Raw genomic sequence first — 17,622 nt, 5'->3', positions numbered from 1 at the left:
CATTTAGCACCTGTAGGCGTCCTCCCTGAAGCCAGCCATTTGAAAGGAATTTAGATTTTCTGAAATGCCTTTAAAAGGCTGCTTCCTGGTGAGCCTGATACAGATGCCACATGTTTGTAATGAACCAGAAAACTATGGGAGCACAAGGGCCTAGCAGGCCACGAGTGCAGCCTTGTTTTTTAGGTGACATTATCTGTTGGATTTTATTCGGTGATATTATTTCTGTAAATAAAGGTTTACAGAATGGGGATACAGTAAAATCCATATGATAAAAACTTTTTTAATCTTTTGTTTTAAAAAAGCACAGGTACCAACCTGGCATTGCTTCACAGTTATATGTGGAGGTGCTGTGTCAAATGTAATACCTTGTAATACCTTACGATGTCTACTCTTAGCATAGTGATGCACTTATTTGTAAGTCGCTCTGCGTAAGAGTGTCTGCTAAATGAAGTGGTGTAAAATGTCAGATCAGAGGAAACTGTCAGTACCAGTGCATTTCGTCTGGTCTGGTTGCACATTTCGCATGCATACTCTGTGCAAGATCTGGACCTTAGTAGGATGGACTGATCCCACTATGTCTTGGCATTTCCTCTTGTGTTTGACCCCTGTCCATCAGATCCCTGGGGGGGGGGATTGTACTTTGACGAATACCACTCTACATTAGAGCCGCCCTGCCAAGGACAGCCCTTATCCCGCAGATTAGCTTCAACCCAAAAACGATGAAAAGCAAAAACAAAAGGGAATGGTCAAGGGCTTTTTTTTTGGCCTGTGCCTCATTCCCACTAGTTTCTCTCCGTCTCTCTCTCACCCTCCCTCTTTCTCTTTCCCATATTTGAGGGTTAAGTGTAAAACGTATCTGATGGTGGTTCCTATGACTGAAGAGAGAGGAGAGGGCTGGGAGAGGGGAGCCTGCCCCGCCGGGTGTGTCCATCTCCTCTCGCCTCGCTTGCACTCCTTATTTGGTAACGCTGCTGCAGCTGGAGATGAAGGAGGAGGGGGAGGATGGACAGATTGTTTTCCTCTTTTTTTTTTTTTCTTTTTTCTTTTCAAGAGTACGAGATCTCATCTGATCTTCCATCGGAAAGGAAACCGAACGCTATTTGAGTTCTGCAAGTGATGTCACAACACCAGCTTCTGCCATGCTTGTCAACAACGCCGTAACGTTCTGTGTCTCGGCTTTCAGTGAAAACGGAGAGTTTCCCCCTGCGTTTCAATGCGCCCGTGAAAAGCGGTGTAATAGGATAAGTAATCGGGTCTAACATGTGTTCCTTTGGGTTTATGTAAGTTGGGGAAAGCAACCTGCATATCATTTTATTGATTCCCATCTAAGAGAAAGAAAGATTTCTGGATCTCAGTTTGTCATCATAAAATTGGTTGTTAGCTGCAAAGTCTTCTCTGTAATATAATATAATATACAATTTTCCTTATCTCCCTTTATCCCTGGGGACTGGAAAATTGAGGCGAAAATTTACATGACCTGATTTGATGCACTCTGGACTAAATTTCTGGTTTTGGTCATACATTGCAGTGGAAGGGAAAACACGTGAAATTGCAATCTGACACAAGAGGTCCTTGTTGTGGCAGAAATGTTCGCCTGTTGCATTCTAGTCCTGCAAATCTAAACCTAAACATACTTTAGGATTTCATTTTTCCACAGGTCATTAATCTTTAAGTTTGTCCATAAAGCATACAATAACTCTTTATTTGTTCATAGTGAATAGCTAGAGCTACCTCATTTGTTTACACCACGCTTGCTTGCAGCATGAAGTGTTCTGTGCCATGATGTCAGAGGGATGACTTGTCTCTGCATGTTAAGATGCATAACAATTGCATCATAACAATTGTGCTGTAACTTTTTAAGCTTAAATTCAGACTAAGCCAAAGTCTAAGACTATATTAAAAAAAAACCTGCTGCACCCTGTCCCTGCTGCATGTACATGGAAACTCACAGAAATGGAAAGTCGGTGGACACGTTTTTCAGTGAAGTGAATGAGCTCATGCAGGTGGTCCCTTAGTATCGTCCAGTCCATCATAACCGCAGCTGTTCCACTATGGCCGACTTTCCTACTTCAGCAGAATTAGATGCTCCTTGCTGTTGTTCTGCAACAGTTATTCTACCTTGACCAAGATTGCATATTAGCCTATGTGTGTTCTTGAGTGCGTATACTGGTATTTTTCCGATGTGCAGTCTGTGCACTCAGTACCAGTTTCCGGATTCATTTTGTTGCTCAGTTGATGCATGAGGCCCTCTTCTTCCTTCCCATCCCTTTTTGGAAAGATAAAAAAATGTTTTGCTATAGTTTCTGCAGCCCATTGCTATGGAGTTACTGCCAGTGATTATAGATGTTAGCCCCACTTTCAGACCAAATCTGTGTGTCACATTGGACATGGAAGCCTGACAGCAGAAGAGTACAGTATTACCATTAACAAAAATCGTTTTTTTTTTTTTTTTTTAAAGCCACTTTAGTCAAAGCAGGGTCTTACAAATGCATTCATTTTAATGGCAAAGTGCAACAACTGGCAGCAGTTGCCAGCCAGGTATTCACTTGTTGGCTAACTTGTCTAGTGATATGTGGGCATGAGCACATTTTCCTCTGCAGAAGCTGCAAGTTAACAAGCAGTACCGAATGTATTCCCTTCAGGTGTCTGCTGTATTTACCAGCGAATGTCTACAAAATGTAAGACTGGCTAGCAAAAATCAGCAACAATCGAGAAAATATATTAGGTAGCTAACATTAGCTTTCTGCATGGCAATTTTGAGCTAGCTAATTAGATCACTGATGTTAGCATGTTAGTATAATAAAAATGAATTAACTAGCTGACTGATTAGCTCCTAACATGAATATAAAATGCAAGCTCTTCTGTTATTTACATTACATTATTTATCAGACGCTCTTACCCAGAGCGACTTGCATAGGTTACAGTACATTTCTCCTGCATGGTCTCCCTCTGTGAATTCAGGCTTTAAGAAGCTGCAGATTGTCCACCCTGTAAATTTACTGATTTTGTTTCATGGAACATTTGGAGTTGACAACACCCCTGCTTGAAGTTGTGTTCAATGCACAAATGATGTATTGATATCTAGCCTGCTGGCTAAACTTTATCTGTCATCGGTAGCTTGCTGGTTTTCAGTTTTGAATTGTGCATCCACGCATAGTGGGGGATTCAAGTATATTTGGAATGGCAGACAGTGAGTGTGTTTATACAATGTTTGTCTGTTAAAGGTATCTGGTTGGTGCAGCTTAATATCCAAAACATTTAACATTGAAGTATAAAATGAGTATTAAAAAGAGTATAAAAAAGTATTCTCTGCATGCTTATATCTCTGTGCTCATAGTTCAGACCTTTTAATTGCTCCTCTTGATTGCTCCCAGAATTGGTCACTTGCTTGTCACCCACATTTCACAGATTATGTCCTTGGAAATCGATTGCTTGATTCAGGTCTCTGATGTACCAGCTGGATACCTTTTGGAGACATGCCTAAAGACATCTGGTATTCTTCCTTGCTTTGCCTGGTAGAGGTTGAAGAGTTCTTCTTTCCAGAACTGCAGCTGAGAAAATAAAGATGAGCTGCAGACACATTCAGTGATAACCAACCCATTTCCTTTGGCTGGATGGAACTGAATTCTTCTTCACTTGTGGTTTAGTAAAAATGTTTTGGCCTGAAATGTTACTGCTGTTTAGCTTGTTTTAGATTCATAACACAGATGACATGCCAATTTATCTTCATACTTGAGCAAATTACAGTTTAATGCCATGAAATAAAGGAGTCTTTAAAAGTATGACTTGCACAATTTATTATCTTTGTGGGCTTTTTCATTTTAATGTAACCCAGCACTTTTCCTAGATGTTAGTACAGAGTACAGACATTGCACTCATTGTACTCACAGACAATTGACTTTCTTCTCTGCTACAGGAGCAGCATAAGACTTGATGTCTGGGGTTTCCGTTCCTGGTTCTGGAAGTCCTCATGTGAAGGCTTTTAGAGATGCTGCTGAGACAGCGTCTGCTTGATACCTGGCTCAAGTGATTCAAACAATTATTCCAATTAAGTATGCTAATTAAGGATTGAGGCTGAACAAAGACCCGGGCTGCACTCAACACAAAAAATAGCTTTGTTATGCATTCCAAATTGGAATTGATGCTGAATTGAACATCCATTTGCTAAATTTTTCAAAAAGCAGAGTGCCTTTGTCTTCAGCTTGCTGCCTCAGTAAATAACGCCAAAGCCAATTGATACTTACGAGAAATGAGCCACCCAGAAACCACGAAGCAGCTACAGTTTACAGTTGTGCTACATTTAAAATTAAAGGTTTGAAAAGAGCAGATGTTCTCACAGCAAACATTAAGGTGAATATCCCCTAGCACAGTAAAATATGTAGTGCAGCAGCCAAATTTGTAAAGCACTGCAGATTCCACCAGTATTAAATTAGCCCTCTGTCAGTAGCAGCCACTGCCAAGACGGCCATCACAGTGGGGCCATCACGTCAGCCATCTTTGCATGGCCTCCAAAGCTCCATGTTGCAGAATTCAGCAGTATTGAATGCTCCCCTGATACCTGTGGATCTGCAACAGAGAGTAGGACTTTATGTATCAAACATAAATTTAGATAAAAAAAAAAAACTTTATAGCCTGAATATTAACAAAGAATAATGTTTGTGTGGCAATACGTGGTATACATTTGATAATAGTGATGCACCTATAAAAACAAAGTACTGTTAAAACAAAGGCGTCTGGTGTATAAATATAACTGAAACCACACGCAAGATGTGACACTTCCCCTCCGCTTGGTTCCCATTTTGGCAGTGAAAAGCCTCCCACAGCCAGTATCTGCACTCTCTTGTCCTCCAGATTGCAAGTGCCCTGTTTTCATTAGCTGTATTTTAACATGCAGGGCGAGCTACTCTGTGAAGGCCAATGACTGAAGATTTTGGGGTCTGACCAGCCCATATACTGTGCTACAGTAGTTGGAAATGAGTGGGAGATTAGGGACATAAAGGGTACCAATGTTGCATTTATGGGGGGTTGTTATTCAGCAGCTTCGGGAGTTCAAAACGAGTTGATCATTTGAATCAGCCGTGTTGGAGCAGGGAGAGATCTAAAACATGCAGGACATGTGGCTCTCCAGGAGAGGGTTGGCCACCCCTCTTCTATGCTATGTAGGGCATGGTTCGTTATGTTTTCATTAGCGTTATTAAGCTTCTCATAGTTTTTAGTTAGCATTTGCTATATTTTTTAACGTTAAATCGCTGTTTCCTCAAAGCTAAAATTAGCTAGAATTTCTCCAATCTAGTGTTCTAATCACACCAGTTTTAGCATACGCGCTAAACGGCTAATCACACCGATGTGACCGTACGCTCGAAAGGGTTAATAATTTCCAATGCACTGACTGTAACTACAGAAATGCGAGTTGCAGATATATTTACCATTGCTTCATTTAGACAGAATAAGTTAAACGCTATAGTTTAACTACTCATTAACGTTAGCGGTCATCCACTGATAAATATGGCATTAGCTAGCTTTGTGGGTCACCTAATTTAGTAATGGACAGCGTATAAGCTGCTGTATGCGATGTTGCCAGAAAATTTTTAATATGACGAGGGAGAAATGATAGGACCGTTGTTTGTTTACTCGCTAGAACTGCCACACTGTTTCATAAATAAACCTACAATCAAGTTTGTCAACAGCTTAGCCTACTTACGGTACCGGTTTTCACGTTACTGCAGCAAAACCAGGCATGGCTGACATGAACGTTGTCAAGCTTATTTAGGCTAAGAGGAGAAGTGATGGGGGATATTTATTATTATTTAAGTAATGTATTTCACGTGACAATCATAAATTTACCATGAACACAGATGACTGAACACTCCGTCATGGGCTACTCTGCACAACTCTGCTTTTGTCAGCTGATTGTTGTGATTTGTGGCGTTCCAAACACTTGTGTTGCCAACAGTGGTATTGCAGTGTGCCCTCTGGTGGACAAACCACGCAACGCCAACACTCTCCGTTTCTTTTTTAATTGTCATTCACCGGCCGTTATAAACGCCGGTACCGATTTGTCTGCATTTAGCTCATATCGGCCGATAATATCGGCACGCCAATTTATCGGTCAGGCTCTAATCACAACTATTTCAAAACTCAACTATTTTTTTGTTGTATCACCTCCTAGAGACAGAGGCCAGTGGTCTCAGGAGTCAGATGGGTCTTGTGAATGCATTTTTCTTTTCATTCATTTGAATAAAGTCGAAGTGGTTGTTTCCTCATTTGCGTATTTCTTTATAGACTTCCTGTTCTATGTAGAGATCGAAAGAGAGAACCACAAAGGGGTAAAGTCTTTCTAAAAGTCGATGAGGTGGAAGTTGGATACTCTAAGTTGAACGTTCGTAAATCGTGAAAGTACAGGAGGTACTCGTCATCTTTTGGCTGAGTATTGAAGTGCAGTTGGTGGCTGCAGCTCAAGGTTACAGATTCCAAATTGCAGTTAGTTTATCCTTTGGACATGCATCACCCACTTTGATTACATTCCTAAGCCTGTAGTATTTGAAAGAGTGAAACTAGTTTTACTGTAATTAATGTTCTTGGATTGTAATGATAATGTCAGTCCAAAACATTATGAAATGCCCACATCTTGCCGAAATTATTTTTTGAGCCACACGCCAGTGTTGTCCTGTACAGTTCAAAGTGCCTGCACCTTTTCACAGTGCACACACACACACACACACACACACACACAGACACATAATTATTATATAGTACTTACAAAACTCAATACATTTATGCAAAGTTAGTCTGACAAAGCAAACACTGAACTCTGCAAAAGTGTTTAGACTTCAGCTGCTCCAGGAAAAGTCCAGATCTCCAAAATGAGTGTAAATAAGCAATGATAATAATGAATTGCATTTGTATATAGTGCCTTTCACATGTCATCTGAAATGGAGAGGGTGCAGTTTGTTTCGAGGAATAAACTGGAGAAACAACGGGCTATGCTGACAGATTGAAAGAGGCACATTTGGAATTTGGACAGGACAGTGGGGAACCCCCACCCAACATTTCCCATTTCTCTTAGTGCTGTTGCACCTTTAAATTACCATCTCATCTGAAAGATGGCATCGTCCACAGCACTGTAAATCCATTAGTGCCCTGGGTTGGTTTTCTGTTTGGTCTGGAGGGAAGACTGCCCCCTACTGACCCATCAGCATTACTTCCAGCTGCAGCCTGGTTACCCCAGCCCTCCCACAGCCAAGCCCAGCCCTGAACTTTGACTGTCTGAAAAGACAATAAAAGAGGGTGGTATGGCTCCTGTAATGTTGCAAGAAAGATTGCAAGGATTGGTAATGTCCTCAGGCTCTGGTGTCTGACAAGAAAATGAGGGTAGCATGTACTTTTGAGCAAATCTGGACAGGGTTTTTGTGTTTGACACATGAACAGATGTGATGCATTGGTTTATTGTCAATATCAGACATCAGACAATACCAGTCCCATTATGTTGTGACAGTAAGGAAGATTCTCTAATATTAAATATTTATTTGTTTACAGGAACAGATAAAAAAATGAGAGGGATTTTTTTCCAATCTAGTGTTTCAGTCTAGTCTATTTTTCCCCATCAGCAGCGCCATTTTTGTGCTCACCAGCACAAAATCTTCTCAGTTTCCCTCCCATTGTGCTCTTCCTGAAAGACATTCCCCAAGCCCTTTACCTCTCTTAAACCTGCCCCCCCAGATGCTCACTCTTTGCGCCTGCTCCTGTTCATCCCTGATTCCTTGCTTCCTTGCACCGCCCCCACGTCCCCACTCCCCTGCTCAAATGCTCAGTGCACCTTTCCTGAACACATCCACCACACCCCTGTGTACCTTCCTGCCTTCCTGCTAACCTCATCTCTCCGAGTGCTGGACTCATGATCGTGTCTGCTGCAGCAAACAGGCAAGAGCTCCAGCTCCCCTGTCTCTTTAATATCGGTGCTCTCAGCCTGAGGAACAGGAGGGTATCGCTCCGTGTGTCTGTTCATTGGCTACTGATTCTAGAGCCAACTATTGGGAGTTGGAAAACCAGGTGTGGAAAACCAGCACTAGAAGCTCAATGGAAACAGTTTTAGTAACAGCATCAACTTCCTTAATTTTTCCCGAGAGATATCAGAAATGCAGAGACGAGTCGGCCAACATTCTGAATGCATGCATACTTAGTGTTAGTATAGACCCATGTTTTAGGCCTAATATCTGTACTGGGTTTATACACTGAAGTCACAACCTTGTTGTTCTCAACCTTGTTCCCATTGCTTTTGTGATGTTTTGGGGGAATGTGTGTGAATTGAACACAGGCTCTAACATTTTATCAAATGATGAGTATACTGTACACCATAGCAAGGATAAGTTATGCTTAAAGCAAGCTCCTTTGTTATTCTCTAAAGCATGCATGTTCTGTTATTTCCTCTTCATGTGTTCCTTCTGCAGATTGCCTCTTCAAGCTGTGCCCCATGAACAGGTACTCTGCACAGAAACAGTTCTGGAAGGCTGCGAAACCGGGTGGAAACAGCACAACCGACACGGTGCTTCTGAACAAGCTGCATGTGAGTGCCTCTGTTTAACTGCCACCCCCCCATCTCCCACCTCCAATAATGATACCATCATACAGCCAACGTGTTTTATCTGTAAAACCAGTGGCCACAGGAAAGGCGCCATGGGCCAGACTCAATAATGCCTAGATAATTATCTTTTTTTCCGGAAAAAACATTCATCACTGAGAAAGAGTCCATATAGAATATGGCACCAAGCCTCAAAACTGATTTACAAATGTAAGTCATTATTTCAAAGACATGAAAAGTGCATTCTTTGCTGACGAAATTCATACAAAATAAAAAATAGAAATAAAAAGTGAAAATGACAAAATAAAGACATTGGCTTGGTTCACTTCCAGATATTTGTCAAGCTTAAGGTCTTTCAAGGATGTTAAAAATGTTTCTTCATTTTTACCGTCATCTCATTAGGGCAATTAAAGGATTCACATTGCCTCAATTGGTTTGCATGAAGTAATAATCCCTAATGGTTGGGTGTTCTCTCATTTAGAGGGCAGTGTGTATTTAAAAAAAAAAAAAAAAACAACGTACTCATTTTGTTAGCCACATGCCGAAACATGTCAGGTACTTTCCCCTGAAATGGTTATTTTTCCCTCACCTTTTCATGGTAGTGATCCATGAAGATATAGAATATATGCTGTCCAGATATGTTGATCTCTTCATCAGCATAAATAACTGAATTACTCAAATTCCAATACATTCCGTTTTACTTTTGTCCTGTTCTTCTGTATGCTATCCACAAATGATAGAAAATTTGTAAGGTTCATATTCATTTATGTCCTGTCCATGACAGTAATGAACTACTGGGATCTTTCACTCATGGGTTGTTTTCGCTTTCTCTTCCGTCACAGCATGCTGCTGATCTGGAAAAGAAGCAAAACGAGTCTGAAAACCGAAAGCTGCTGGGAACGGTGATACAGTACGGGAACGTCATTCAGGTGTGTGTGTGTGTGTGTGTGTGTGTCATGTGTGTGCTGCATTTATTGTGCATTTTCAGTCATGAAAGATTATCACTCAGATTTAGACCGGCCTGGCAATACCAGTGGCAGCGTGATGGGCATATCCAGTCATCAGTCTCTCACTGCAACAATGATCACACCATGCACTGGCTCCCAAATATTACCTCTGACCTCGAGCAGAAGCACCAACACAACACACTAATTCTGCTGGTAATGGCAGGGACAAGGCATGTGCCTGAACTGTCCCTGGTTTTGTGACAGGCATATATTTGGACACCCTGGGAGGGTTGTACTGGATTACCAGGAATGGAGGTGGGAGAACTGACAGTATTAAAGTAGATTGAGTTCACTCACTACGCTAATTTTCCCAGATAATTTTTTAAACATATTTTATTTCATTTCATTTCATTTATACCCCAGAGGTTCTTTGCTAGGTTAGACTTTGTTCAGTCATGCACCTGCCACCTATATTAGGATGTGCATGTGATTCATTATTGTGCAGAATTGACAGCATTGCCAGGGTCCTAAGAGTCAGAGAGAGCTGCTGGGGCTGTGCAGCAGCCAGACCCCTGGCTGAATGCTGTACTGGAAGGGATGGAGGTGAACCTGGCCCAGGAGCTGCTCCATGCCACAGCTCACTGACATGTCCTCACAGCCTGGGGCCGCATGGCCTCCCTGTTTATGTTTCGCTGTCCGCTCATCACCCCGTCACTACAGAACTGGACAGAACTCCTGCCAAGATCTCATTCGCCAGGCAGAAGGAGAGAACAGAAAAGCTGGTTGCCAGCAGACTGTTTACATTGTTTGATTAGTGCTTTTCCAGCATTTCTTTGTAGTTCCAGTGAAGCGCGGCCCACATTTTCCAGCGAGGCAAGTTTATTGCGGCCCTATGGCAATTGGTCCTATTTTTCCTCAAAAGGCGAATGGTGTTTCGTTTACTGTGGGAACCATGACTCCGTGGAATGAAACAACACTTAAAATTGTTTCCTTACCTCATCCGACTTGGACCACGGGAAATTAATGGGACCCAGTGGGATCTTCCTTGCCCGTGCTGGCATACTCCGAACATGTCATGGTGGTTCGAATTCACTGTGGTTATGAAGTTCTTATCATTGTGTCCCAGGGCTGCTGAGTATGTCAGACTTGGGGGGGAATTAGTGCATTCATGTGGTTTAGGCATTTTAAAAATAGCATGCTGTTTAGGGAATATCCAAATGATCTGTTTGTGCAGCTTTCGAAAACCATTTCTTCTTTGATATCATAATGTGTCCAAATAAATCACAGACTTCTCATTTCTAATGACTACAGACAACTGTATTGTTTGTCCTGATCAGATGATTTTATAATGTTTATTGGATTTATAGTGCTTTGAAAGTGCAAAAAGCTCCAATGGCGTGCTTCCTGCTGTCCACAGTGTGCCCACAAGGTCGTCTTTGGTGATTGGCTCTCATTCAGGTGCTGTTTGTCTGCTGTGTTTCAGCTGCTGCATTTGAAGAGTAATAAATACTTGACAGTGAACAAGCGTCTGCCTGCCCTGCTGGAGAAGAACGCCATGAGGGTGATGCTGGATGCTGCCGGAAACGAGGGCTCCTGGTTCTACATCCAGCCTTTCTACAAGCTTCGCTCCATTGGGGACAGTGTAAGTTTCACCTGGAAGTGAAACACATGCGGGATTTCAGGACCCCACGGGTGTCCAGGCATATGCCTGTCATTGAGGAAATTAATAAGTTTAGCAGATCTTCTTTGATTAGACAGATGAGCTGTTTGATTGCATGTTTACAGTTGTTTCTGCTCATTTAGCTGACATTTCTGTGACTTCCCTGATTACAACACACTGAGTCTCAGAACAGAACTTGGACTCTGCATTTTGTTTTCTGTTTTTTGAGTTTGAGAAATGGTGTGAGGCCCCTCAAAATCCATTTTCTTCCTGTGGTTACTATTCAGGGCTTCAGAATAGGCTTTCAAATTAAAAGCCTTATCCGAATGTTCCAGGAGCTTCCCTAAACCCATCAGTCATTATGCGAAGGGTAACCAGAATGTTTTAATCTGCAGTTAAAAAATTTTCTGTTTTCTCCAGTTAGTTGGAAACAGAGCAGGCATTTTGTAATTTTCTCTGCCTGCACTTTTTATTAGGCATGAGGGTGACTGTTCTCATGTGAACTCAAGAGCCTCCAACAAAATGTATAATTTGCCTCCTGTGAGGTATTCAGTTATCTAACTGGCAATTGCACCATCAGACACTGAATACCTAGTCCAACAGAAGAGGAGTTAGTCACCTGAAAAGATGGTATTGGCTTTTAAGTATGTTAACCTTCCCAAGATAAACTTTTGCATACTCTTTTGTCATCTTTATTGTACAGAATAAATGAAAACACTACAGACCCTACTGATGAAACCGTGTATTTTTGTCCATGTATACCATATAGTCTAAAACCATATTTTTTCACAGTGCCATAGTTGAACACTCTGTTAAAATATGCAGAGAGGTTCTGTGGAGAGGTGATCATCATGTCTGCAGAACCTAATAGGAAACCCACCCTATAACTGTCCATTAAAAACAACCAAATTAGCCACAGCAATGCCAGCCTCTGAACTGTACCATTTAGCGTAGAGCCCTGTAATGCTGAAGAAAAGCAAAATAAGATCAAGTTACGTTGAATGTAGCTAATTCTTGCCATTTTTTGGCTGAATGCATCAATTACCACAAGGAACTGTTAAATAGATGGTTTCTCTGCCCTTTTTTACACTTTTGACATCTTGATCATAATCAGATGGGCTATAGAATTCTTTGCAATAATCCAAGAGAATAATTTGACTCTCAGTTCATTGAACACAGAGGACAGAGCTGGTTGATGCTAGAGGAATCTCAGAGATCCTAATCCCAAGAAAATTCTCAGGATTCCAAATGTACTTTCACAAGCCCTGAATGGAGATGAAGAGCCTTGCCATTTGTATTACCTCCTTCAGGGTCCTCCATTTTGGAGATGAAGGGCTCATTTGCTGAAAGGGAATGCTGATATAAGAAATGTGGAACATCACGGTTTGCAGCCTGTTTGAGCCAGCATGGTTTCCTCAAGCTGCTTTAAACACAGTGATTTTTCAGCCTTCTTCATTAAGTCTTTATGTCAACGCAAAGGTTGATTTCTCCTTCCCACGCTGATCTTGCATTTTTTTTCTGCACCGCATGGCTCAGCTGGTGTGTCACTTTGTCAGAGATTACCGCATCCCTCATGGGCTCTTTTGCCTTCTCCTTATGCTTGGAGTCTCCCCTTTCACAGCAAGTGTATAATCTCTCCCTGCTGTCTAGCCATGCAGCGTTTACTAATATTTGTCCCCTCTCCAAACATTTTGTAATCTGCCACTGCAATATTGAAAGTGGTGACTTTGCTGAAAAGGAATGCCAAGAACCTGAGGTCACTTGTACTTCTAGTTTATTTTTCCTCCTATTTAAGGTTGGGATTTTGTCAAAATAAAATGGTTTATGTTGTAGAAAATATTATATATTTATATGTAAAATAAATAAATATTAGGATCGACAGAACTGAATTCTTTACAACACTGAAATGGTTACAGTTTTTTAGGACACCAAACTAAAATTAGACTAAATGTGAGGCTCTTATGTGAGTGACAGATTACAATGACAGTCACTAATACAGAAATATGTTGGCATAAATTGTAAGGGAAGAACACCCAGCTCAATAGAAGGCCATCTATAGTGAATATTTGATGTGGATTTTTTCGATTGCTGTCAGGTATGGGGCATTGCCACCAAGCAGTGCAGCTGTCAGAAGCTTTGAGTGTCGTCTTAGATACACATTTATGGGGTAATTGTTGCCACACTTTGCTGTAGATATGTCTTTTGTTCCTTCCCATGTGCTCCTTTGGGTATTCAATACCTTATGGGTTCAAAAATTGTTTATTTGGAAAAAAAAATGCGCTGATAGGACATAAGATTTCCTGTTTGCCATGGATCAATAATTTTGTACCCATTGTCTGATTTAAAGAAAAGTTTCTGAAACTGACATCAAAACTTAAACAATTTGGAGAGAATAAGCATTAGATTGGTTTGCAATATAAGTGCCAACCAGAGGAATTTAGGATATTGTTTAATGAAAATGTTTGCAAGGCAAAAATTCAAATCCATTGTAAGAAGTGGGCACAAATCTATTGCATGTTCTGATGCCTGACTCATTTCCTGTGGTATATTCTAAATGCACAACATCTCTGTTCAGGTGCTCACACAGAATTATGCTCTAAACTCACCAGTAAGTGAGGCAAGTTAAATTCCAAATTCACAGTGACATGAATGCACATGCAGATCTTGGGTTTTTCCACAAATATGTCAGTTATAAGATAATATGCAATTTTTTATGCTTTTATGCTTTCCTTCTGAAGACTTTCTAGAAGAAAACTGTGAAAACCTGTACATGTAGTAGAAGATTTTTAGCCACTAAATAAGCCTGGATTCTGTTTGTTATGGCTTCAGAGTAGACCACTCTTTTTGCAATAGGTCCCGTAATACTGGTGTTTTTTAAAGTTCAAAAAGTTATGTTGTCTGCATTATTTTTCGTTTGAATAAATCCACTTTGAACAATGTGGCATTTGCTAGTTGAGCCAGTAGGTGGGGCAGTTGAGGATATGTTTTCAATGTCTAGCAGGCATAAGGTCACTCTTATGATGGTGAGAACTAGTAGATGAGTAGATCATACATGTTGTTGGATTGACAAATGGAGGAATTGCAGACGTTGTTGGTTTTTGAATAGCAGGTTGGTTGAATTTACAGGTTTGCCTATGTACAGGCAGGTATGTTAAATCAACAGGTGTTTGAGTAGTCCGTATGTTGTTGGATTAACAGGTGGGTGAGTCATAGGTTTGTTGTCACAACAACAGATGGATGAGGCGTAGGTGTGTTGTGGGATTAACAGGTGGATGAGTACTACGTTTGCCAGATTAACAGGAAGGTGAGTCGCAGGTACGTTAGAAAAGCAGGACCAGAAAGGTAATCAGCAGCTACTGATAAATAGGTCTGCTGAAAGGGTCAGTGTCTTTCGGTCCTTGTTTCTTTTGGGTCAGTGTTTAGCTGCAGTCCCTTACATGGTCTTAAGGTGGAACAGTCCTGGAAAAAAGATAATGTGATTACATGGCCTTGTGATGAAAAGGCAGAGACTTTTTTTGCATGATTTCACATCTCCTGGGACAGGGTTTCCTTGTCAAGGGCATAAAATAGATAAACTCTTAGACACCTTGAGGCCTGAAATGCTGAAAAAAAAGTATTGCTATTACTAGAGCCAAAGAGATGTTTAATTACTACTAAGAATAGAAACAGGAAAAGTTACTCATGTGATGCCTATCTGTTTGCTAATGTTCATGTGTCTGTCATCTACATAATGGAGGTGTTACAGATCGTTCCCCAGTGCAATTCCTCTGAAAGCCATAGAGGCTTGCTATGTCCTCCTCTTTTTGGAGTGGAACCGCTGGAGCCTTTATTTGTTAATGCTGTTATTTCAGGAGAGCCATCTGTTCTCAAGAGCCCTGGAGTGAATGCGGAAGAGAGGGAGGGGAGGGGATCCAGGCGCTCTCTCTCGATCTTTCTCTCTCTCTCTCTCTCTCTCTCTCTCCCTCTCCTCGCTGAAAGTTCACTGAAAGGGTCCATCCTTTACAAGGCTTTGCTGAGGGAGAGAGCTTTGTTTTCCTGTTTGCAAAAACCCAAATCGGTAATTCATGACTGATTGAGGGAGCCAAGTAACAGATAGGAATCTACAACTGTGTTTGACCCTTGAGAGAAGTCTGACTTGCTCAAAGCAGTGTTGTGTGCAGCTGTCCCAAGGAGTTCACCCCCCCCCCCTTTTTTTTTTTAACTTGTTCAGTGCTGCATCATCTCAGCTGCAGAATCTTGATTTAATTATTCATTGGCTCCATTTGCTATTTTATTTACCATTTTCCCCTACTTTTCCCTGAATTTCCCCCTTTTCAGTAGTTGCCAGTTATGCAAACTCATAATCGCCACAACGACAATTGTTGCACCCACCTTGGAGTACAGGACAAGGTGCCTACTATCCTGCTACACACGCATACCTGCCTCGACGTACTACAGTTCCCACAGTGCACCAATAGGCAAATGTTGTCTGAGGATCAAAGTTCATCCTCTCACTGCTATCTGACTGACTCATAGGTGTCCAGAGCACAGACAGCAGAGGAGGGAAAAACACAAACAACAAAGGGACCCTGGCCAGCCTAGCCTTCCCACCCCTATCCCTGGTGAAACAAAGCCAGTTTGTTCTGCTGATGTCGCCTCCCTTGTGATAGCAAGGAAGATAGATAGAAAATGTGATAGCAGATTTCGAACCGTGCAGTTGGGTCCAGCCTGTACTTCAAATAACTGCTTTTACCATCTCAGCTACTTGGGAGCCCCACATCATGCCTTTTATAGGCACTGGCCTACTGCAGCTGAGGGCCCTGGTGCAGTTTGAGGCCCTGGGTCTGCTCTTGACCCAGTGCAGATTGAGGCATGATAAATGTTAGTGTGTGTGCAGGCAGCGCTGACCAGAGGCAACATGAGTGTTTTATTTTTGTGAGCATATGGCTGTGTTTGTGAGGCTGTCTGGGTGGACAGTGGTGTGCTTAACTATGTAATTGGTGAACACTGTGTGTGTGTGTGTGTGTGTGTTTTATGGGAGCCCTGCATAGTTTGTGTGCATGCCCACCAAATTCATATCTCTGTCCATGTGTAGGTTCATGTACACGATTACATGGTGCAACTTTTCTTCATGTTTGTTTAGATGGTTGTATTTTTTTTGGTGCATACATGCACACATACAGGTGATGACAGTGTCTTGACGTGTGTGTTTGCATGCACATAATCACAGATCACAGTTTGGCATGTGTGTCCATTTAGCACAGAGAGTGATGTTGTGTTTATGTTTCCATTTGTATATGATCACAAGTTAATTTAAGTCCCTGCATAGGTCATAGTATGTTTGCACGTACACTGGTCCATTTGGTACATATTTGTATGCATTTAATTGATTATGGCTTTCTTCCCTCCAGGTGGTGATTGGAGACAAAGTGGTCCTTAACCCCGTGAATGCTGGTCAGCCTCTTCACGCTAGCAGTCACCAGCTGGTTGACAACCCAGGATGCAATGAGGTATGTGTGGTGAAAGTGTTTCAGGCTTGTGATGCACAGTCCCTGAGGTCAAAGCTTGCCATGATGAAGCTTATGAAGAGTAGCCTGATTTTAATAAACATCTTACCAGAGTACTCACAGACTCTACACACCTGACTTAATTTGCAAATATGGTGATCTGACTGAACAATATTACCTATGTGCCTGTAATAGGACTTACAGTAAAAGAACATCTTGAACATCAGTTCTTTTGTTGAATTCTGTTATTTCGTCTGTTTATTGACACTATTTTTCGGCAGTAATTGCTTTAATATTGCCTACATGCCATTAAAATGCTGCTCCTCTCGGTGTGTTTGTGTTTCAGGTTAATTCAGTGAACTGCAATACCAGCTGGAAAATAGTCCTGTTCATGAAATGGAGTGACAACCAGGAAGTCATTTTGAAAGGGGTATGTTTTCCAAGGATGTGTTCAGATTTTCAGTTAAACCAGAGTAATTTATTAACCATCAATAATATGTTTGTTACATTTAAAATATTCAGTACTCTTAAATACTGAACATTTATGAACAGTTAGTTGAAACAGTTCTCTACTCCTAGAATTCTAGTTCATAATTTAAGAGCTTATATGGCTAAATTTGGTGACTGAAGTAGTGGCTGCTGAGTAATGACTGATATATCTACAATTTTGTTGCCAGGGTGACGTGGTGCGGCTGTTTCATGCAGAGCAGGAGAAGTTCCTGACCTGTGATGACCACCGGAAGAAGCAGTACGTCTTCCTGCGGACCACTGGACGCCAGTCTGCCACCTCTGCAACCAGCAGCAAGGCATTGTGGGAAGTGGAGGTAAGCAGGAAGTCCAGGGGGTGGGCAACAGGAAGTAACTGGAGAGTGTAGGATCACATAGCAGTTACAGCCAGGAGATGCATCGTCATGAGCCTCCTCTGTTTTCGGTAATGGCGACCCACAGTGT

The 17,622-nt window shown here is 41.6% G+C and overlaps 1 protein-coding gene across 2 annotated transcripts in view; it reads left to right on the top strand.

Moving 5' to 3' along the window:
• LOC118780774 (inositol 1,4,5-trisphosphate receptor type 1) overlaps positions 1 to 17,622 on the top strand; it is a 120,547-nt gene that overhangs the window by 15,050 nt on the left and 87,875 nt on the right. For both annotated transcript variants that reach the window (XM_036533457.1, XM_036533456.1), the window contains exons 4-9: positions 8,448 to 8,563; positions 9,421 to 9,507; positions 11,009 to 11,167; positions 16,576 to 16,674; positions 17,018 to 17,101; positions 17,349 to 17,495. In XM_036533457.1, the coding sequence (XP_036389350.1) occupies positions 8,448 to 8,563; positions 9,421 to 9,507; positions 11,009 to 11,167; positions 16,576 to 16,674; positions 17,018 to 17,101; positions 17,349 to 17,495 (692 nt within the window). The remainder of the gene's footprint in view (positions 1 to 8,447; positions 8,564 to 9,420; positions 9,508 to 11,008; positions 11,168 to 16,575; positions 16,675 to 17,017; positions 17,102 to 17,348; positions 17,496 to 17,622) is intronic.

Source organism: Megalops cyprinoides, chromosome 7 (assembly GCF_013368585.1).
Source record: "Megalops cyprinoides isolate fMegCyp1 chromosome 7, fMegCyp1.pri, whole genome shotgun sequence".
Classification (NCBI taxonomy): domain Eukaryota; kingdom Metazoa; phylum Chordata; class Actinopteri; order Elopiformes; family Megalopidae; genus Megalops; species Megalops cyprinoides.
Note: the sequence above shows the minus strand (reverse complement) of the source record. Positions and strands in the feature narration are given on the sequence as shown.